The sequence below is a fragment of the Lepidochelys olivacea genome (assembly GCF_965140295.1).
Source record: "Lepidochelys olivacea isolate rLepOli2 genome assembly, chromosome: 2".
In the NCBI taxonomy this organism is placed as follows: Eukaryota; Metazoa; Chordata; order Testudines; family Cheloniidae; genus Lepidochelys; species Lepidochelys olivacea.
In genome coordinates, this window is record NC_140412.1 from 86,194,898 (window position 1) to 86,218,691 (window position 23,794).

At 41.4% G+C, this 23,794-nt stretch overlaps 1 protein-coding gene across 1 annotated transcript in view; it reads right to left on the reverse strand.

The window, feature by feature from the left end:
* Positions 1-23,794, reverse strand: part of DLGAP1 (DLG associated protein 1) — a 642,070-nt gene that overhangs the window by 42,106 nt on the left and 576,170 nt on the right. The window contains exon 7 of the mRNA XM_084618849.1: positions 354-727. Coding sequence (XP_084474975.1) covers positions 354-727 — 374 coding nt within the window. The remainder of the gene's footprint in view (positions 1-353; positions 728-23,794) is intronic.

Here is a 23,794-nt window from a genome sequence, read left to right on the forward strand (position 1 = left end):
GTAGTGTAAATCATTGTTTTACAGATTCTCTTTCAATGATTTCATTGACCCCTGCTGTGATATGATTCATCGGTTTGTGCACGTGTGCAGTTTAGCAGAGCTGAATAATAAGTAGCAAAAAGACTCAAGAAATCCTTACATTTGATATATTTAAGATTAATTAGGAAAACATCACCCGTAACACTGAGAATAATTAAATACCACTGAAATCTCTACAGTCACCTGACAGAAACGGGCAACTAACCAAAAAGGGATTCAAAAGAGAAAAAAATGGACCTTTCCATAAGTAATGTAGAAACCCCCACGCCAACAAAACCAGACACTTATCTGCTACGCAAAACCCTACACTGTACCTGTATTCCAATGGATAAACATCTGTTTTTCTTGAAGTGATCCTTCTTTCTGTCTTCTACAGCAACAGTGGCAATGGCGGTGGTTGTGGTGACTGTTGCAGTATTGTTGCCTATATGCTGACTTGCCGGGCCATGGATCTGTGCATTAGCAGCCTCAATCGCAGCTGTCAGGGCCTTCATACTGTCCAAGCTTTCTGTAGAGTTACTAAGTCCAGACTGACTGATGATATCTCCCCTTTGCCCCTGCCCATCCATGTATGCATCTTGGGCAGACTCTGTGCTGCTCTGGGCTGTGATAGAAATAAAAGGTTTTGTGGTGGTTCTTGGTGGAACAGGAGGTGGTGTCTTCTTATATGTGGTAATGCAGGATGACACTGGAAAGAGGAAGAAAGACTCTGACTTACATTTCAGTTTTCACATTTGAGTAGGAAAAGAATGGATTCCAACCATGCAAAGGTCAATCTGTATGGGTGGGGTGAAGGTGAGGAAGGTCCTGTACGTCAACAAGCTGCAGTAGGCTCCAGTTAGAGAGCTGCATGACCCTACTTTAATAGTTCTACTCATTCAGATGTGAATCACATGATTATCAATACAGGGGATGGTAAAGACAGACATCTCGTCCCTCCTCTGCCAGTTTATTATTTCCTTCACTGGATTTTTCTATTAATTTGTGTCAGTCCAGTTTTTAAATGAGTCAAGCAATGGGACTTCCCCCCCAAATGTCATGGTTTTCAAACAAGATTAACAGAGATTGGCCTCCAGACACTCACTCTGGCTAACCTGTATCATATGCGATGTTTTACTGCAGCCAGGTTTTGTCTCTCTCTAGGTATTTTTACGGTACTTATCACAGTGGTATCAGTATACAACGTTAGACCCATGTTTAGGCAGAATTTTTAAACACAGGTCTTTGGACAGTGAAGACGGGAGCTGCAGCTACTGCATTTGAGGCCTCGTCTGCATTTAAGATTTAGGTCAGCACAGCTACTGTTTCTCAGGGAGGTGGTGTTTTTACAGTGATGGAAAAAAACTTTCCATCGCTGTAGGCTGCAACCACTGTATGGGGTTATGTCAGCATAAAGACGGGGCCATAGCAATGCCAGTACAGTCCCCATAGTATAGGCTTGGCCTAAGAAAATCAAAGAGCATTTAAGGTAAAGTCTGTTACCACTAATTATATGTAAACCTATGTCTATGCATCTGAATACAATAGATGTTCTCATTCTTTGCCGTGGGTCCTCAGGTCTCTTTGAAATATTTATTAAACATGAAAAATCACTGTAGAAGCCACTTAAAAAAACCCAAACATATTGCCAACCATTATCACAGATTTCTCCTGTGCTAATGACGGCCCCAATTTTGCAAAGGTTTATGCACTCTTTAATTTTACACACTGTGAGAAGTTCGATCAGTGTTTGCTGTACTGGGGCCTATAAAAAAAGATCATCATTCATTGGGATTGTGGTGCCCTGCTTTTCAGAAGGTCAGACCACTTTTATTCAGGTGCCTGAATATGAATTTGGAAGCCTAACTTTAGGTTCCCCCAGGTTTGAGAATTTTGGCCTGTGCATACAAAATTAAAGAAATAAATAAAAATCTATCCTCAAAGGCCATTTGGCTGCTCTGTGTTAGTGAAATCGTGGGATGCTCTAAAATGAGAAAAAAGATTATTAGGAACCAAAACCCAGTGAAGCCATATTTTATTTTAAAGAAAATAAATACAGGCACTAATCTGTGCATAGTTCAGATGCAAACATGTTCATACACATTATTATTAACAACAATCCCAAGACAAGAAATGACTTATCAGATCCTCTTAACTGGCAGATATCTGTGCCACCCACATAAAAGGTAACTGTACTACAACTGTTCTGCTGCCTGTTTGAACTATATGTTTGTTGAGCCAGAAGCCATTATGGCATTAATTTGGCTAACCCAGATCCACACAACTGATATCTTTTTGATGGCTGTATGAATGCATTTTCTTTGCTGTGGAGTAAAAGGCATCACCAGGTCATGAAATCACATATGGATTTTTTTTTATTTTATTTTTTAAAGAATTCCAGTATTTCTGGTAATATGTCTGCAAATATAAAATTCTCCATCAGTGGATTCATCAAGCATGTGAAACAAGGATGGAAAAAGAAAAGCTCACTGTAGTAGTTAGGGTTTTGAAAGTATAATAAAGCAAACTGTGATTGGGGCTGGTCTTCACTACAGGGAGTTCAACGCTGCTGCAGTCGATGAAGCAGGGATCGATCTAGTGGAGCTAGTGAACACCCGCTAAATCAGTGGCAGAACGCTCTCTGGTCAACGCCATCCAGCTCTCCGAGAAGAGTAAGGGAAGTTGACCAGAGAGCGTCTCCCGTCGAAGCAGCGCAGTGAAGACACTGGGATAAGTCAACCTAAGCTACGTCGACTCCAGCTGGAGTGGAGCTTATTCACATAGCTGGAGTAACGTAACTTAGGTCGACTGACCCCCGTAGTCAAGACAAGCCCTGATTTGTGATGTATCCACCAGAAACTACAAATTCTTTGTGGGATGGAGGTAGTGTGGGGGGAATGGATAAAAACAAGCTCCTAATATTTTAAAAACAGTGCAGTTAGTAGTTTTCTATGTGAACTAAGGTCTGGTTTAAACAGCCCTTGAAAGGACAAGTTGGTGGTGCTAAAGAAAAGGTAACAATTTCTGAACAGAACTGAATATTATATAACCCTTGACCAGTTCTGGAGCAGCCAAAAGCAGCACCGCATTTATGATGCAAAACCTACTGATGTTCAGGAGAGTTAACAGCTGTTGATGAAGCACATGCAGATGGACTTAAAAAGAATAACAGAGAATGTGGTTTGTGTGCTGATGAAACACATCTGCACCAGAAGTGACTGAGCTGCTTAATGGCCAGGAGAATGTCCTTGGAGTGTTAGGTTTCAGAGTAGCAGCCGTGTTAGTCTGTATTCGCAAAAAGAAAAGGAGGACTTGTGGCACCTTAGAGACTAACCCATTTATGTGAGTTCACGAAAGCTTGTGCTCAGATAAATGGGTTAGTCTCTAAGGTGTCACAAGTCCTCCTGTTCTTTTTTCTTGAAGTGTTAGTGACAATACTTTGGATGATCCCCCCTGGAGGCACAGCAATTTGCACTTCCCTGTATCAGAGGGAGTGAATTTGGCCCGTTAAATAATTAATTCTCATAATACCCCAGCAAGGTACATGTAATTTTCCCTATTTAATAGATGGAGAAACCATGAAAAACCTTGAGGAGAGGTCTCAAATGGGGTAAGATCCTCCAAAATAGAAAGGAAGCACTAATAACACACACTGCCTTATCACTTGTCACCTCACACTAAAAAAAGAAGCCAATAAACAATATCTACTATATGGTGGTATATACCAGCAGTCTGGCACTTCCTGAGAGCACGTAAGCATCTGGTTTAGAAGTATTTTATTCCACTGCTCAATGCATCCAATGGGGAAAACAGTTCACACTGTGAGGAAACATGCCTGCATCTAGTTAAACACAGCACTGTTCTCGAGAGGAGCAAAGAATCAAGAAGTCATATGCTGAAATTGTAAAAAGAAACAGAAGAAGAAAAAGACAAAGTTGTTTTAACAAGTCAATACATAGCCTTATTTTCCTGGAGTCACAAGGCACATACTGAGCAAATCCAGGCAGAGTGCAAGCCATAAAAAAGCCCCAGGCACTTCATTACTGGAAGTGATGTAAGCTGCTGCCACTCCTTTGCTGAAACTACAACAAAACAATGCAAAACCTGCAATCTGTAGCAGCTGCTCTCTAAATGTCAGAGCTGACTGAGCCCTTCAAAAGTCTGCAACATAACAAGCAAATGGACTTTGTTCCTCATTGTTCTTCCCAATCACTTTCAAGAACCTGGCAACTTGTGATATGGCAACCGGTAGGGTCTAAAAAGGCATTTGGCTTTTATGTTTGCTACCACATTTGAATATTAAAAAGGTGTTTAAAAATACTAAAAAACCTGGCACTCTGCCTAGCCCAATTGGGACTGAGTGGTCAGTCAGTGTGGGAGAGCATCATGTTGATTTCCTGGCTATGCCAGGAGCTGTGTTAGTGGGGGCCAAAGAGAATCCCACCCTGCTCTCCTCTGCCAGAAAAGACCACTAGGAAGGTGGGCTTTGAGGGAGAAGGTTGCACACTGGTGGATGAGTGACAAAGACAGGAAATCCTTCACCCAAACCCAGAACATTACTATGGTTTTCTAGATACAAAGCTATCATATTATCATATAAGGCCCAGAGTCTGCAAAAGAGTCTATTCTTTCCTTCCGGGGCATACGTAGGACCTGATCCAACCAGTGAAGTCAGTGCAAAGATTCCTACCGACTTCAGTGAGGTTTGGATCAGGCCCATCATTCCCATTTGTATTAATGGACTAACGAAAAATGTCCTAATCATTATTTTTGCTCTTTTCCTATTTTTGTGGCATGACGACTTGTGATATTTTGATCCCAAATACCTGGTGGGACAGAATTTTTTCCAAGGTGGAAAAGAAGTGAGAGTGTTTCTTTTACTAGCTAATGTTTCCGAAGTACTAACTCACAGGACAGGAATTTGCAACAAGGAGTGTCAACCGTCCAGGCCAGAAGGAAGTCCAATGGTTTAAAAAAAACCCCAGGCTTGCTTAATATCAAGACTTGAATTCAAACTTTTCATTGTAAGAGCACTTCTGTTGTTTAAACAAGCTCACTAGGGAGAAGAATGCTAGGGAACAAACACGAGCATGCAATCACAGGCTTGTTGTATAAACCAGTGATGGGTGCTTTACTAAACCCGCAGGCAGACAGATTGAGCTGTGCAATGGGATCAGTTTCAGACAGTATTTTGGACAGTGCAAATGAGAAGATATGTAAGCCATGCAATTCCCTGTCTAATTTGACAATTTCACATAAGCATGGTTAGCAAAAGGAAGAATAAGTGAATGCAGATTTAAAGTTAAGTAACTAATAGTCACTGTCTCATGGCGGGGGGGGAGGAGGGGGAGCAATTAAGTCCACAATTTACAGGGTGCAGTAAAAGGGTTAATCAGTACTTATATAATACAAATTATTAAACTATAAGGTAAACATAGTTACTTGGCCACATAACCTATAGATGGTGACCACTTTTCTCATTTAACTATTGTTAAATATCTGTACTGTATTACGTAGTGCCCATATATCCCACCCAGATGCTGTACAGCACGTGGGTAGACAGGGACCCACTGGTAAAGATCTTACAAACTAAGAAACCAGCCTGAGAGTCGTAATTCAGATTCGAAAACTCCCCAAATTCCAGGGTATTTGGGCTTAGGGTTTTGATTTGGCCTGTTACAGAGATAGGACCCAGACACGAAATGTGGATTACAACTAAGATGTCAACCTCCTTCTCTCCTACCCACACTCTACCCTGTTCCATCCAAGTGTGGGGGAGTGCCAGGAACTGGAATTTTGGTTTGGGCACATATTTTATATACTTTTGATAGTACACATTCAATGTTTATGCTTTCTTAATAAAAAAAACTTCCTTATTTCTGAATGGCAGACGGCTGCTGAGGCAGCAAAGCTTTATAATTAAAAATAAAATTGAAATAAAGCCTTCCATAAGATATTCTAAATTGACTGTGAGCATATCAGTGTCAGTTATGGGTATCATCCCAAATGAGAGCCAGTAAAGCCATCATGTATTCTGGGTATGCTTACATGTCACATAGAGCAGCAATTTCTAGCCCTGCAGTGAAGCAAGAAATGAGACCAGAAACTTGTCACAACTATAAGGCTGAATAAGGCTACCCTGCAACTCAAACTGTACTGAGCAGAAAAGATGAAAATATTTCTCTGGCATGTTTTTTTCTTTCCCCCCCTTAGCTGTTTGAAGCTGCTGTGATGTTCAGAAATGTAATCACTGTCCCTGCAGAGATAAATTAGTGTGTGGAGTGCAAGTGAGGCCACGAAAGGAGTCTATGTGCAATTTATTACATGGATATTGCTACCATCTAATAATTACATATAAGGAATTATATGCACACGTCATTCACTTGTTACTGAAATTTAGCCCCCTTGTGCTGAAACAGAGCAGAAGGTTAACAGTACACAGCAGACATTACACAACAGCTGTAGGGGAAGTAAAGAAACCCATACACAATTGAAACTGTAGGGGGAGTTTTATGTAGACTGAATGTAGTTATCTAAATTACAACTCGGCTAGAACAGAGTATAACACCTTACTCATGAAAAAAATGCAATGTAATCTTTAAGGGTTTCAAGTAGTTACGACTTTGATTTTCTCTTATCTGAAGGACATAGATAAAATAGATCTGTATACTGTGCATGGTCAAATCCACAATTCATCTCAGTGAATGAAAATGAGCGCATTTGCGTTAACATCCTGTCTAGTGAAGTAACAAAGCAAATGAATGGCACTCGCCTCTGCTTTGACCTGTGCCAGCCAGTAATTGTCTGAGGAATATTAAACTATTTAGAGAGAGAGAGAGAGAGAGAAAGAGAGAGTTTCTACTTTACACAAGGACTCTATGGATAACATCAAATCAGCCAGTAACCTACATACATCAATGGACTACTGAATGGGAATTCACTCAGGCTGATGACTTCTCATTAACCTTTGGCTACTGGTAAACCACCTGGGAAAAAAGAAGTTGAGAACAGCAGAATCACAGAACCACTATAAAACAATAATGTGGCACTCTTCCAGACAGATTCTCTCGAAAGGAAACTGGTTTAAAACCACTGTGGCAGGTTATACACAATAAAAAACAAACCTCTATGCTCAGTGAAATTGGGGTGTGTTGGGAAGGGAAGAAAAAACAGAAGACTGTTACTTCTGTTAGTTGACATAAGGTATGAAATCATTACACAAGGCTGCAACAGGGGGTTGTGTGTGTGGAATCCAGCATTACTGTCCTGTTTAGTCAGTCTGTAAATTATTTACCCTCTCTTTTCAACTTTACAGTGTTAAACTGAGCTAATCAGGGAAACGCCGTTTGAGCTACAGCTTAATTCAGTGAGCTTTCTTAATTCTTTCTGAACTTAAATTCCTCCTCAAACCCCATTGATTTATTTGAAGAAGACAAGAGCAATATATGAAATATTAGATGAAAAAGAGTCCTTGAAAAGTACCTTATGCTACAGAACTTAAACGTGGTCACAAACATTACAGTAAGAAATTGAAAAACTTTTTTGAATACCATAAATTTGTTCAATAAAAAAAGCTTTTAGAGTGAAGAGAAGAAACTATATTAAAAATGGGAGTTAATAACACTGCAGTTGATGAATGTAATAACCTGCTTTTTAAAGAGATCAGGTCCTTTTCCTGTACATCTTCTAGGAGCTGCATGTCTCCAGCAAAACCCTTTATTGGACACTGGTATTTTATTTGTGTTACGTTTTACTACAATGCACATAAACAGCAAAGAGTTCCCAGCACTTTCTATCAGGTAATATTGTCAATAAATTGAAATGGGCTAAATTTTCAAAGTATGCACAAACAGGTATTTGAGTGTCAAAAACCTGCATATGCATATACCACGGGCCCACTTTCAGAATAACTCAGCTTTGGATAAGATTACCAGTTTTTGTATTGCTTTGCCACTTTCTGGTGAAAAGCTTTAATGACCCTTTTCCCCCTCACTTGGGACCAATGTTCCCTGTAAGCTGTGCATCCACACAGCAGGCTTGTAACTGCTATGCATGTCACATGGTAGGAACATGGACAGCACCTGGGTCTCCCTCTCTGGGCCAGGTCCTCAACCTGCTGAAACCGTTGTGGCTCCTTAGGCACTGGGGGTTGGGAAGTAGGATGGACCCGATGCTCACCAGGAGGCAGGGATAAGGAACGGGAGGGGAGACAGGGCGGGGGGAAATTAGTCATAGTTGACACTAGGACTCCTTTTGTTGGTGGGGGTGGCCGGCAGCTGGTTTTCTGCATCCTGGAGGTGGCAACCCTGGGGCTGGACTTTTTTTTCAAGTGCTCAGCACCCACAATTAGGGCCAGATTTTCAAAACCGCTCAGCACCCAAACTGGTTTTGAAAATCTGGTCGCTTATGTTGACGCCTAAATAAGAGCTGAGCTCTTTTGAAAACTGGGCCCTAATGGTGACCTAGCACATTGAGCGCTACACTTTTATGAAAATCTGGCCGTGTGTGTCACAATGGGAGATATTTGGGTGTGTGGAATCCAGCTGAGCACTTGACATTAAACCTTATTTAGATGCCTAAATGGGAGCAGAACCCTGTCAAAAATCTGACCCCAACTGTGGTTGCTGAGCACTTTTGAAATCTAGCAGAAACAAGCACCTGTTTCTATGCCACAATACCCATTCTGAGCATGCCAATGCGGATTCTAAGTGCAGTTACTTTATTGTATACGTCTATATTTTTTGCAGGTGCAACTTAGGTGCCATTTTAATCATTTTTATTCAATATGTGCATGAAAAGATTATGGCATTAGCCATTTTCACCCATGCCCCCCTTTACACACAACTGGAAAGAATACTTAAAATGTATAAGGGGCCACAGTCAACATACGGGTAGCCAATGTAAATCAGAACTAAGTTCAGTGAAACTGGTTAATAGTCCTGTAAGGAGCTCAGAATCAGGCTCATCGTTTACTAAACTTCTCATAAAAGAAAGCACTGCAGGTCATGACCTCCTTCACAGTTCAACTAAGGAGCAATTTTTTGTTCTTGCTGCTCTTCTGTTATCTCCTCTCTACCTGATGAATGCTGATGAAACAATCAAAGCTGCAATTTCAGCCAGTCATTTTAGAAATAGCTAGCTCTACCAGCAGTAATTGGCCTCGATGCAGGAATTCTATTCTATGGCCTATGTTATTTATACAGGAGGTCAGACTAGAATGGGGTTCTCAAACTGGCGGTCATGACCCTTCGGGGGGTCGTGAGGTTATTACGTGGGGCTAGCGAGCTGTCAGCCTCCACCCCCAAACCCCGCTTCACTTCCAGCATTTATAATAGTGTTTTTATAAAATGTGTTTTAATTTAGAAGGGAGGGGATGTTGTACTCAGAAGCTTGCAGTGTGGAAAGGGTCAGTCAATGGTACAAACGTTTGGGAACCGCGAAAAATCTATAGGTAATGTCTTTGCATACAGTCACAAGAATTCATGTGTCTTTCAGGTACTAGATTACTTGATTTAGCCAATTAGACGCCATATGATCAAATTACTCACAGATAATCGGGTTGGATATTAACATATCTGTCCATCTGTGTTTTAAGTACTTCACTGCAAGCATGGACTGCTTTAACCACTTCACAACAACCATCTTTAACTGGACTATTGACAATTTAAAGCAGTGATCTCCAACCTTTTTACACACAAAATCACTTTTTGAATTTAAGCGCAATCCAGAATCTACCCCGCCCCTTCCCTGAGGCCCCACCCTGCTCCCTCCAGCCCCCTCCCACCATCGCTCGCTCTCCCCCACCCTCACTCACTGGGCTGGGGTTGAGGAGTTCGGAGTGTGGGCTCTGGGCTGAGCCTGGGGCAAGGGGTTAGGGTGCAGGAGGGTGTTTGGGGTGCTGGCTCTGGGAGGGGACTCAAGGCTGGGGCAGGTGGTTGGGGTGTGGGAGGGGTGCAGACTCCCTCTGGGCAGTGCTTACCTCAGGTGGCTCCCAGGCAGCAGCGCAGCGGGGTTAAGGCAGGCTCCCTGTCTGCCCTGGCCCCGCATCACTCCTAGAAGCAGCCAGCAGGTCGCTGCGGCCCCTGGGGAGTGGGCAGTGTGGCTCAAGGCACCAACCCACAGCTCCCATTGGCCACAGTTCCCCATTCCAGCCAATGGGAGCTGCGGGGGCGGTGCCTGCAGACAGGAACAACATGTGGCGACTCCCTGCACCCCTCCCCCCCAGGGGCCACGCGGCTGCAGGGATGTGACAACAGCTACCAGGAGCAGCATCGGGCCAGGGAAGGCAGGGAGCCTGCCTTAGCCCTGCTGTGCTGTTGGACTTTTAGTGGCCAGAGATCGTGATCGACTGTCAGAGGCTCCAGGATCAACCAGTCAATTGTGATCTACCGGTTGGTAACCACTGCTGATTCTTCGCTGAATGCAAATATAACAACTGCTCCTTCCTCCTCCTCAAAAGAACAGCTCCATTTGTGAATTCAGAGTAATTACTGCTGACGTTAGCAACAAAACACAAATTTTTACCGTTTTTTACTCCCAATAGCCCTGCAACGCCAATTCAATTATGATGGAATGAGCATGATTCTATTTTATTGTGTGCATCATGAACAGAATTGTTTCAAGGGGATGGTCTATCCATTGTTTGAGCACCAATTTAAGTAAACCGCTTTAGAAACCAATTAGGTTAAATTGGTCCAAACCAACCTCTTGCATGGATAATTTTATTCTGGATTAGGCTATTAAAAATTAAACTAAATCAAAATCGGGCTGAAATAAAAGTGTCCACACAAGAAATTGACCCCAACTGAACTCAGTTTATTGGTTTCGAAACAGACTTAGCTACATTGGTACAACTTTTGTGTGTTGACAAGCCCTAAATTCTAACAAATTATACCTGTGCTACCCCACTGAAGTCTGTACAGGTGTAAATGAACTTGTATTACTGATGACAGTGCATGGAATGGAAAGAACCCAGCTTCACTTTTAGATCCCAGGCTGAGTTTGCAGAACTGGCATATTTTTTACCTGTAAACTGAACACCTTTGATCCAGAAATCTCTGAAACACAATAAAAATGAGGCCATTTTTACGAATTTGCTTTTCAGAGTAGAACCTCATCTTAGAGAAGTTATACATGTGATAGATATATTTAGATACATGTAGTGAACTTAGGAGTGTGTATTGTTCCATAAGAATTGTATGTTTGTCAGCACTGAGGTTGTTCAGACATATGCCATCATGTGCCAGCAATGCCCCTCTGCCATGTACATTGGACAAACTGGACAGTCTCTACACGAACGAATAAATGGACACAAATCAGACATCAAGAATTGTAACATTCAAAACCAGTAGGAGAGCACTTCAATCTCCCTGGACACTCAATAACAGACTTAAAAGTGGCCATTCTTCAACAAAAGAACTTCAAAAACAGACTTCAGTGAGAAACTGCAGAACTGGAATTAATTTGCAAACTTGACACCATCAAATTAGGCCCAAATAAAGACTGGGAGTGGCTGGGTCACTAAAAAAATTAATTTTCCCTCTGTTGATACTCACACCTTCTTGACAGCTGCTGGGAGAATGGACCACATCTACCATGATTGAATTGGCCTCGTTAGCACTGACCCCCCCCCCCTGTCTTTTCATGTGCTGTGTATTTATACCTGCGTACTCTATTTTCCACTCCATGCATCTGATAAAGTGGGTTTTAGCCCACGAAAGCTTATGCCCAAATAAATTTGTTAGTCTGTAAGGTGCCACAAGGACTCCTCGTTGTTGTTTTTTTTGTTAGATAAACTTAATAAACAAGTTATTTAGCATAAAGTATGTAAGATGCAGTTTAATATTTTAAGTAGCTGCCTATATTATTCTTTAGCAAACTACTTGATTATGTTGAAAGAGAGTTTTCCTAGGGCTTCTTCACAGTGCTGAGCACTTTGGCCCTGATCCAGCAAAGCACTTAAGCACCTGCTTAACTTTAAGCATATGAGTAATCCTCTTGAAGCGAATGGGTCTAGTCACATGCTTAAGTGCTTTGCTGGATCAGAGCTACAGTGCTCAGCACCTTGCAGGTGTCATTGCAGGTGTCATGTCATTGAATGTCACCAGCACAAAAGAGGTTATATTGACATCTCTTTTACTATCACCCCAGGAAACAGATAAGACCATTTCAATAACTCACAGCTCAGAAATCACCTATTGTCTGGAATCCTGGGCTAACACAAGGGCAGTAGCCACTCCCTGTTGTTTCAGAAAGTAAAAGATTTAGACAAGGAAGGATTGGGATCCTGGGAAACACGAAAAGAGAAAGGGTAAAACCAGCCTCAACAAGAGCTGAGTGAAAGACATTTTCTTTTTTTCCCCCTAACCCCAACAATATCCCTGAAGAAATGCATGTAAAATGGGTTATGCAATGGGGGGAGTGGGGGCCTGGGGTCCCTGAGGAAATTCGAATCCACTGCATGTAAGAGACTTCAGACATAAAATCTTGTAACTTCTGTGCAGGCTACATACTCAGCATCAGCTGCCTGTGATAATGGGCTGCCAGCTACACTTTATCTACCTTCATAATTTTTTAAAAATAATGTCAATTTCACAACAAAGGAATTTTAAATTTTGTCAAGATGATGAACATGCTGCCCCGAAATTTGAATGTATCTCATGTCATTCCCGTGGCAAAACCCAAGGTATACTTACCATAGTTCCCAGCATTACAAAGTAGCACCATTATAGTAGAGAGACTGTTGATGATTTGATTATATATTTCTCTCTCTTCATCCCCCTCCGCTCCAACCCAATTTGCCCCACAAGATTCAACTGCAACTTATCTAAAGCAAAGATTTAGGAATTCAGCCTGGATGAACACTATCCCTCATTCACCCCTACCCAACACAATTGTTTCAGGATTTCTGAAATTCACATGAATATAGGAACCTAAAGATACATTTTTATGCTTGCATAATTGAAAGTTAAGGCTGGGCCATCAGTTAAAAGATACACCCCTCCCCCCCCAAATAAAAATACATTGGACGTTGACAATTTGAACTATTTAGACCACTTTTAACCTATGGAAACACTTGTGGAGATCACAAACTCACATAAAATCTTTGCAAACTCCTGCAAAATTAATCCCACAAATTCATAGAATCCCACAAATGCTTGTAACACATTTTTGTAAACTAAGGTGAGAGGAAGACTGAATCAGATTTTCAAATAAAACACCTTTTCTTTCTCCCATTTTTCCTTTCTCTCCCCACAACTTTCAGCACTGGCTCTTTGCTTCCTCTTCCTGAGTCCCACCTCTAACAGGTCCCACTATCTACACAAATATATTCTTTCTCTAGGTCTGGTGTCTCTTCTGCAGTCAATATTTCATATTCTGGGACTTCACTGGCCAGTGCTGCCCCAGAAGACAACCTTTGATGCTGGCTGAGGAAGGTAGAACACATGGAATTTAAAAGAGAAAGCATCCTCTACCTTCAAGTCTGGATCCTGTGTCCAAATCAGTTAGCCATAACTAATCACATAATTCAACATTTCTTTTTACTTTCCTACAGAAATTATAAAACAGAGATTACAGCAGAATATTGAGAGAGCTGGTAGAATACTGCAAAACAGTGCCAGCCACCACTGATTCAGATTTGAAACAGCTGTTCTATTTGACCATGCTCACACCTTTTGTTGTTTGCCATTTGCAAACATTTGTGTGACTTGAATTTTTGTTTGCATTAATGTTTTGGGAATGGCTGTTTTACAGATTGACACCTATATGTGCATGCCAACTCTGGCATGAGTTTATTCACTATTTGTTATTCTCATCCAATCAGGGAGAGGAAACATTACCATTGGTAGATGACCAATCACAGAACACAAAGGACAAATAGTGAACAGTTCATGAATAATCCACAGACTAAAATTTGTTTGATAAACTGCTTGTGGACTAATTATGAACAACAAATAGATTTATAAAAATCAATGAAGCATCTGCAATCAGGGAAAAGGGATAAATTTGCAATGAATGTTAGTCACAATGAGTAATTCAACCAGCTCAGGTTAGTAATAATGATCATATAATTTACATTTGTCTAGCACCTTTTATCATAAAGGATCTGAAAGGATATATACACCACATATATCTAAAAATCACATTAGTGTCACCCACTGCTCAAATGCAATCTCGCCTGGGCACCACACTGAAGCACTGGTTCATTAGGGCTTGTCTACAGTTGGAAATTTACTTAAATAGTTATTCCAGAATAATTATCACTTTCAAAATGGAAAAGGAACTCTTATTCTGGAATAAGTGTTCATACAGCCACTTATTCTATAGCTATTTTAGTAAATTTCCAAGTGCAGACATGCTTAATTGATGCAGAGGGAAGAGTGCAACTTAGTGAATCACCAACCCAACTTCCTGCTGCTACCTTTGTTTTGTAGAGATCTCCCATCAAAGTGCTAACCAGCTTAACTTTGTTTAGCTTTTGAGATCTGATAAGAGCAATGATTCAAGATGGTTTGGCCTAAATTTGGGTCAGGCAGGCTTTTGGAACACAGGAACGGTGTAGATGAAATCAGTCCCATCCTAGAATTATCAGGGAACAGAATTATTAAAACCCCTCAACATAAAACAATTAGATAGTCATACAATTCAAAGGTAGTTTGTCACAGTAATGGAATCTTTGTGTGTACAACACTGGTGTTTAATTAATGTAGTGAATTTCAGGAGTGAAATTCATTTCATTTGAGAAGTGAAATTTACTAATATAACAGAAGCAAATATTTTTAGAAGAGCATGTTTTCTGACGATATCCCACTTTATCCCATTTAGTTGACTTTTCTATACATGATAAGAGTGTGAGGTATATTAGCAACCAACTAGGCCACTGCATCTGCTTTCTCTGAGATTGGGAACCTGCTGATTTGACCTGTTCATCAAAAACGTCACCTCAAAAGGACAAGATTGTTTTAAAAATTTCCTTCCTATTTTTCCCATTTCCGATCCATCTTTTTTTTAAAAAAAACCCTGAACTACAGAGCCAGACTAAAATATAAAAGCATTGTAGGACAAAACCTTTCCCCCTCTTGTTTTATAGAGTTTGAACTTAGCTGCCCCTGTTTGTAACCATTGTTCTTCCAAATGTGATGCACATGTCCATGACACTAGATGTGTATGTATGTTTCATGCACCGATGCCAGGAAGTTTTGCCTAATGGTATCATATGGGTGGCATGCCTGCACCCTGCTGCTCCTTGTGCTCCAAGATGAGGGTATAAAGGGTAGGGAGCCCCCCATCCCTTCTCAGTTCCTTCATACTGGATCCTTAAACAAAAGACTCTGGTGCTTTGGGGGAAGTAGGGTGGGTCGTGTCATGGATGTATGCAACATATCTCAAAGAACAACAGTTAAGAAGGTAAAAAGAAAAGGAGTACTTGTGGCACCTTAGAGACTAACCAATTTATTAGAGCATAAGCTTTCGTGAGCTACAGCTCACTTCATCAGTTAAGAAGGTAAGTGTTCTTTCTTTTTTGAGTGACTGCATATGTCCATTAAATTAGGTGATTCACAAGCAGTTTCCAGTGAAAGTGGGGCTGGGAGTCTCACTGGAAGAGGAACATGAGAACGGCTTTCCCTACATTAGCATCTTCCCTTGATGTGTGAATAAGTGCATAAAGTCTAGCAACAGTATGGACTGTGGACTACATTGCTGCTCTGCAAATGTCTACCATCAGGACCTTACTCATAAACGTCATGGATGCTGAGTGAGCTCTGGTTGACAATTTTTCTGGAGGAGTAACATCCTTAGCATTAAGAAAAGGAGTACTTGTGGCACCTTAGAGACTAACAAATTTATTTGAGCATAAGCTTTCATGAGCTACCGCTCACTTCATTGGATGCAATCCTTGGCATTGTAGTACATGGCAATACAGCTGGTGATCCATTTGTGCAACCGTTGTGCCATCACAGGATGCCCCCTCATTTGTTATGGGTAGGAGATGAACAGATGGGAAGATACATGAAGGGGCTTTGCTCTGTCTAGATAAAATGTCTGGGCTTAGCAAACATGCAGAGTCTGAGACTTTTGCTTTGGAAAGCAAACCTGTAAATAAATAGATTTCAGAGTAGCAGCCATGTTAGTCTGTATTCGCAAAAAGAAAAGGAGTACTTGTGGCACCTTAGAGACTAACCAATTTATCTGAGCATAAGCTTTCGTGAGCTACATCCGATGAAGATAGCTGTAGCTCACAAAAGCTTTTGCTCAGATAAATTGGTTAGTCTCTAAGGTGCCACAAGTACTCCTTTACTTTTTAAATAAATAGAGTGGCTGAGATTAAAGTCAGATATTACTTCTGAAAGAAATTTAGGATGTGGCCTAAGCTGTTCCTTGTCCTTGAAGAAAAGAGTGTTTGAAGGATCCATTACTAGGCATGCAGCTCTCCTACTCTCTTCATGGACATGGTGGCTACGAAAAGGCCCCCTTCACTGAAAATTGTAACCATGAGCAGGAGGCTAATGGTTAAATTCAAATCAGATTGTGGAGTAGGGTCCCTAGAGAAGGTGTGAAAAGTCTATCTACAGCTTTTCAGAACCTAGTTGTCACTGGATTAGATGTTATCAGTCTGAATAACTGGCGAGGGCCATACCAAGAGGCTCAAGAGATCTTTTGCAGATGCGTAGGCCTCCAGGGTGGTCAGTACCAAGACAGACCTTTGCCCCACTGTGATCAAGAGTGATGGTCTAATACCTGCTCTAAAGGAGCAGCTGGCCTCCACAGTTCTGGCTTGGTAACTGGATTCAATGGCTCTGCTGTGATTAAGCCAATAGGGAGTGGTACTGTGGGGCAGTGAGACGACAGGCACTCTACCTTCAGTTCTGAAGTGGAAGCCACCCCTTTCTTTGGCTTCAGAGGTTGAGAGGGCTCTGAGTGCTTATGTCTTTCTGAGGAGTGCTTTGACGAAGGCTGGGAGAGCACTCCTGGATGGGCAGAAACTCCTTTCTAACTGACCAATGCCAGGGAAAGCGTGGCATCCATCAGAATATACCTGAAGCGTTCTTCTCTTAGCTTCTTAGGTGTTGACTTGAAGCCTTGGCAAACTGGACACCTGGTCCTGATGTGATCCTCCTCCAAGCATTTCAGACAGCAAGAGTCAGGGTCACTCACTGACACTGGCTTGTGACATTCAGAGCAAGCTTTGAAGCCAGGGAACCTATGCTGCCCAGAATCCACTGATTGACCAACAGTGAAAGGAAGAAAGAAAAGGGAGTTTGAGGACCCCCCAAAATGAGTACTACTAACTAGCCAAAATCAAAAGGAATACTTGTGGCACCTTAGAGACTAACAAATTTATTTGATCTTAAGCTTTCACAAGTACTCCTTTTCTTTTTGCGGATACAGACTAACATGGCTGCTACTCTGAAACCTAGCCAAAATCACTAACTGCATGTTCACAGAGGAACAACTGACAGCACATGGCCACCACTGACCAGGGATGGTAAAGAGGAACTGAAGGGAGGATGGGGTGGTCTCTGTGTGTTATGTGGGCCACATCTACACAATATATATACTATCTATATATATATACTGTATATAATAATATAGTCCCTGGAAAAATCATGGAGCAGGTCCTCAAGGAAACCATTTTGAAGCACGTGGAGGAGAGGAAGGTGATCAGGAACAGTCAACATGGATTCATCAAGGGCAAGTCAACCTGACTGCCCTCTATGATGAGATAACTGGCTCTGTGGATATGGGGAAAGCAGTGGATGTGATATATCTTGACTTTAGCAAAGCTTTTGCTGCAGTCTCCCACAGTTCAACAAGGAGAAGTGCAGAGAACTGGACTTAGGAAGCAAGAATCCCATGCATCGCTACGGGCTGGGGATCGACTGGCTAAGCAGCAGTTCTGCAGAAAAGTACCTGGGGATTACAGTGGATGAGAAGCTGGATATGAGTCAGCAGTGTGCCCTTGTTGTCAAGGAGGCTAATGGCATATTGGGCTGCATTAGTAGGAGCACTGCCAGCAGATCGAGGGAAGTGATTATTCTCCTCTATTCAGCACTGGTAAGGCCACATCTGGAGTACTGCTTCCAGTTTTTGGCCCCCCACTATAGAAAGGATGTGGACATCTGGAGAGAGTGGCAACGAAAATGATCAGGGGGCTGGGACACATGACTTATGGAGGAGAGGCTGAGGGAACTGGGCTTGTTTAGTCTGCAGAAGAGAAGAGTGAAGGGGGAGTCCAAAGAGGATGGAGCTCGGTTGTTCTCAGTGGTGGCAGATGACAGTGTGACATTGCACTCCATATGCTTTATGAAAATATGCTTATGAATGTGAATATAATGTAACTGGAATATGCTTTATGCAAAAGGTCTCTGGTAAGGTTTCATTACAAAGCTTATAATACTGAGTGTGTTCATCCTATTTGTATGCATGTATATTCTTGTATCTGAAGCTAGAAATATCAAGTATAACTTTGAGGTCCTATTGTAATTATACAAAGTGTGGGCCATTAATGGTGGTTTGGAATCTTGATGGCTCCCATTGACTAGGACAATTGGTTGTAAATGGCTTATTCACCTGCAAGCCTTCCTATGTACATGTGGGCAAGCCTGTGGGTAATGAAGAATGAGGTTTCACAGGGACATGTGACTGTGTCACCTGATAATGAAATCCACCTTAAATCTGGTACTTTTCCATTTAGAAGGAGGGGTGGGGACTCAGAGAGACAAAAGATTCCCGCCTTGTGCCAAAGCTATAAAAGGGGTTGGAACAGAACAAAGGGGGCGGCCAGTCATGAGAAAGCCCCTGCTTAACACCTATGATGTCTGCTGGAACTAACAAGGACTGTACTAGGGGAATGGATCGGGCCCAGACTAGGAAGGAGTCTAGTCTGTGAAAGAAGCTTATTGGAACATCTCTGAGGGTGAGATATTACCTATAATCAGTTTCTTAATGTATTAGGCTTAGACTTGTGTGTTTTTGCTTTATTTTGCTTAGTGACTTAATTTGTTCTGTCTGTTATTACTTGAAACCACTTAAATCCTACTTTTTATACTTAATAAAATCACTTTTGTTTATTAATGAACCCAGAATAAGTGATTAATACCTGGGGGAGCAAACAGCTTTGCATATCTCTCTATCAGTGTTATAGAGGGCAGACAATTTAGAGTTTACCCTGTATAAGCTTTATACAGAGTAAAACAGATTTATTTGGGGTTTGGATTCCATTGGGAGCTGGGTGTCTGGGTGCTGGAAGCAAGTAACCTACTGAGCAGTTGTTAGTTAAAGTCTGCAGCTTTGGGGGCATGGACCAGACCTGGGTCTGTGTTGCAGCAGGCTAGCATGTCTGGCTCAACAAGGCAGGGTTCTGGAGTCCCAAGCTGGCAGGGAAAATGGGCTCAGAGGTAATTCCAACACGTCAGGTGACAGTCCCAAGGAAGTCTCTGTGACTGAAGCCGTCACAGAGAGAACAAGGAGCAATGCTCGCAAGTTGCAGTGGGGGAGGTCTAGGTTGGATATTAGGAAACACTATTTCACTAGGAAGGTGGTGAAACATTGGAATGGGTTACCTAGGGAGGTGGTGGAATCTCCACCCTTATTGGTTTTTAAGGCCCAGCTTGACAAAGCCCCGGCTGGGATGATTTAGTTGGTGTTGGTCCTGCTTTGAGCAGGGGGTTGGACTAGATGACCTCCTGAGATCTCTTCCAACCCTAAATTTCTATGATTCTATCTATATGGCCCTGAGGATGTCACATGGGCCGCACATGTGAACTGATCGGGCCGCAAGCAGCCCATGGGCCGCAGGTTGAGAACTACTTCTCTACCCTTTATGCTCTCTGCTCAGAGCATCAGAGGCACCTGGGCACAGGTATGGCTGCCCCTACGAGTACAGCTAAAGAAAACTCTCCAGTATTGGAGTATGAGATTCGCACACACCTAGTGTAAAGGACATATGCAATCACTTGAAGAAGAAAAGCTTCTTTACTTTATTTAAAAATAGACACTGAAGTTGGAAGGGCTGAGCGCTATAACCTTTATTTTACTTCTGTGCAAAGCACAGCTATTTCTTTATATGTGCTTTTAAAAATATATTCAGTGAGTGTTTGACTCTTAAAAGAATAAATAAATGTTAGCAGTCCAGTACTCATGAGCTACTTCGCAGTGATAAATCAGTGTGCATGCACAAAGATGGCAGAAATGTGCTTCCAAGGGTTTAAAATATTTTTTTATATAAACCACAATGAAAAATGTTATTTTAAAAATCATATGAAATATCCTGAAAGAGGGTATCCTTTAACAAATGCTGGTGGTAAATGGATGATCCCTGAGGCCTTCAGAAGAGGCCCACATCTGTAAAATGTTTTACATTTTCAAGATGGAAGGCACTACATTTCTGTATATATATGTTGTTGTTATAATCAAATATTTTTGTATACTATAATCTGCTGTGGAATGGTCTGCAGATTCCAAGGGCTTAATTTTCCTCATGTATGCCAGTATAAATCAGGAATAAAATCCACTGAGGTCAATGGAATTACAGTGGTATCACTTAGGAGAATCAGGCCCAGTATCATCTTGTTTTTTTTATATATATATAAATCTGTTGCTAATTTTTAAAAAGCTACTCTTTACATAGAAGTTGTAAAAGTTCAAAATGTTGCATGCCATTTACCCACATCAACTGAGAATTGAAAACCCATGTGAATGCACAGCCTGCCATGGGGGATATTAGGCCTGCATGACATGTTCAAATCTGTGCATAATTAAGACACATGCCTATCTGTGCAACTTTTTCTGCATTTCTGCAGATTATGCGGAGACAGAACTGAGTGATGATTGTTACTGTGTAAATATGATTTTCTAATCACAACAGTTTGGGTAGCTCTCCGTGCAATATCACTCTTTGAAATATAGTTGGAAAAACTCACTATACAATATACAGTATATATGACCGCAGGCCTGGTGGGGCACTGCAAGTATACATACAGTGAACAGGCAGAGTCTACAGATCACTCTTACAACATGCGTGCTTGTGTGCATATGTGCATGCACACGCCACCCCCCAGTATTCAAAATGAACCTCTTCCTGAGTTTTGTCTTTTCCCTAAACTGCAACTGCAGTGTATGTTTTCTCCTGAGCTTGACTTTGTCCTTTGGGTTTCTCCCACCAAGGCCCATCTGTATTTCTGCCCCTAGTTCTACCCTTCCCCTCTTAAACACATGAACCCTTCTGTACCATAGATTGGAGCTAGTGAGACCTGCCTTCCAGGCAAAAACCAGTATGACTCAGAAGAATACAACTGCCTCCCCCTGCAAGCTCCTGACATTTCACATCCTCCCAGAATGAGCATAAGGGGAGGTCTTCAAAAATCATTAAATCTTTGAAAAAAAGACAATTTTCTCCTGTCACATAGAAATGCGTGTGTTACACTCTAGCTGCTTGGCCAATTTGATTTGCCCCTTATTTCTTTAAAATCTGGCCCTTGATGTTTTATTTTCTGGAGAGCCAGAGGGCTTGTCACAGAGGGCAAGAGGGAGCACAAGTTTAACTAATGCATCTTAATCACTCAGCAGTTCTGCCATAATGCTGCTATTGCACAAAACAGCAATTAACTAAGACCAACACAAAAAGGAAGAGAAAGTTGTCAATATCAGTTTTAATTTCAGACAAGGAAAAACATTGCTAAATACAAATGGGAAAATTTGTAGGAAATTTAATTTTGTTCTGAAGTATTTAAGACAACATGGAAGAGAAGACAACAGCAGAGGCATGGTTTACTGATGTAACGCATGAGGCCTAGAATACCTAGCAATTCTGTGGTCAGAGGATCAAATCCCAGCAGGGTTGTCTTACTGTCTATGGGTCCCTTTGAATGAAACCTTAAAAAAACCCCAACATACTGTCTACTCTGGGTAGGTATTAAATAGCCCTTGGTAGCTTTGTAAGAGCAGAGGTTTTCCCTGATGTTGTCCATGTCCAAAATTGACACAATTCTCTGGCTGTAACCTTCTAACCCAGAGTGGCTGCTTTTTGTATGTCTGGTACTGTATATAGTTTTCGAAGTTCTTCAGGAAGAAAGGCACTAATATAAATATGTTATTAATCTGGAAAAAAACCCACCAAAACCACATTATGAAAAGATACATGAAATGTCTTAATTAAAAATGATATGAAAATAACAGCTGCAGCAATGTTTCTGCTTCTCCATACAGAAAATCCATCTGGTTGCAGCTGATGTAAGCTAGTAACATGCCAATGAACATACAGTCTCTTTCAGTTTTAAGATAAATGAAAATGTGTTGCATTATTTTTTTTCGGGGCGGGGGGAAGGAGGAGAGGAAGTAACTGGGGTCTGAGAAATGATAAGATCTTTGATGCATTTGGAACAGGGAATTTTAGTTACAACCACCAGATGGGTGAGCCCTTTCCTGTGTTTTACTGGCCTGGGTGGGACAACACAAACAAAAGCTGCATCTCAGTTACACATGGAACCTGCCTACTGTGACAAAAAAAGTTCAGCTCTAGATACACATTACCTCACCGCTTATTCTATCCCAACTCCACAATTACAGTATTCTTGACCATCGTCCACATTCCCTGACTCCCCCTTGAATGGTGGACTACAAGCTTTCCAGTACTGAATACTAATTCAGTGGCATGATTACCATTTCCACAGGATGCCAAAGTGGTGGAATATCTGATATAAGTATGAGGTAGATTCAGTTATTCAAAGAGAATTTTCTTTGCCTTTCAGACTATTCATCGGTCAAACACAAGGAAAAATATTCCTGAAGGAAGTCCTTTGCAACTTGGTTGATTTTTCTTAGAGATCACTAAAACCCCAATTTTAAAATTCCAAAAGTTAGAGTGTGTTTAGATTGGGATTTTATTTTGGCTCACTTTAAAGAGGGCTGTCATTTGCAGAATTGGCATTCAGATTCAGACCTTGGTTCTATGGTTTAGTGAGTGCTTGATGACCTTTAATTCGCTAAGAACTCTGGTGTCTGCAGAGAGACAAGCGGTCATTTTGTGTTCACTTTGGTGCAGAAAGTTAAAAGGGAGACACACACAAGTCTTAGAGGTTTTAGTTTTGTCTTTTTCTAAATCTAAAAAAGGTCATTTTCACTAAAGGTAAAATATCTGCTCTTTGCATACAGAGAAACGTAACAGCTTTTAATTTGATTTTAATTTTAATTTGCCAACATTTAAGGGAGTTTGGATCTGAGGTTTTGGTTGAAGCCCACCTCTAGTTTTTGTGTTATAAATACATGATGAGAAGAGGGGTTCTATTAATAATTTATTATATTAACTTTTAAAAAGTTAAGGGCCAGATCACTGGTATGCACCTACTGCTGTAACATAGCCACAACCCCACCTAAATAAACTGGTAGGTTAAACTGGGTTTACAGCTGCTTATGTTGCTAGAGCAACACAAAGCAGACAGAGCATGTCGATCAGTGGTTCTCAAACTTTTGTACTGGTTTCCATTTCACATAGCAAGCCTCTGAGTGTGACCCCACTTATAAATTAAAAACACTTTTTTATATTTAATACCATTGTAAATGCTGGAGGCAAAGCGGGGTTCAGGGTGGAGGCTGACAGTTTGCGACCCCTCTCCCCCATGTAATAGCCTCCCGACCCCCTCCCTGAGGAGTCCCAACCCCCAGTCTGAGAACCCCTGATGTAGGTGAATCTGGTCATATGATGAGTTATGAGATTAATATTATTTTGGACTAAATTATATTGAGAATTTTCTGTTTCTTCTTGTGCAATTTTATG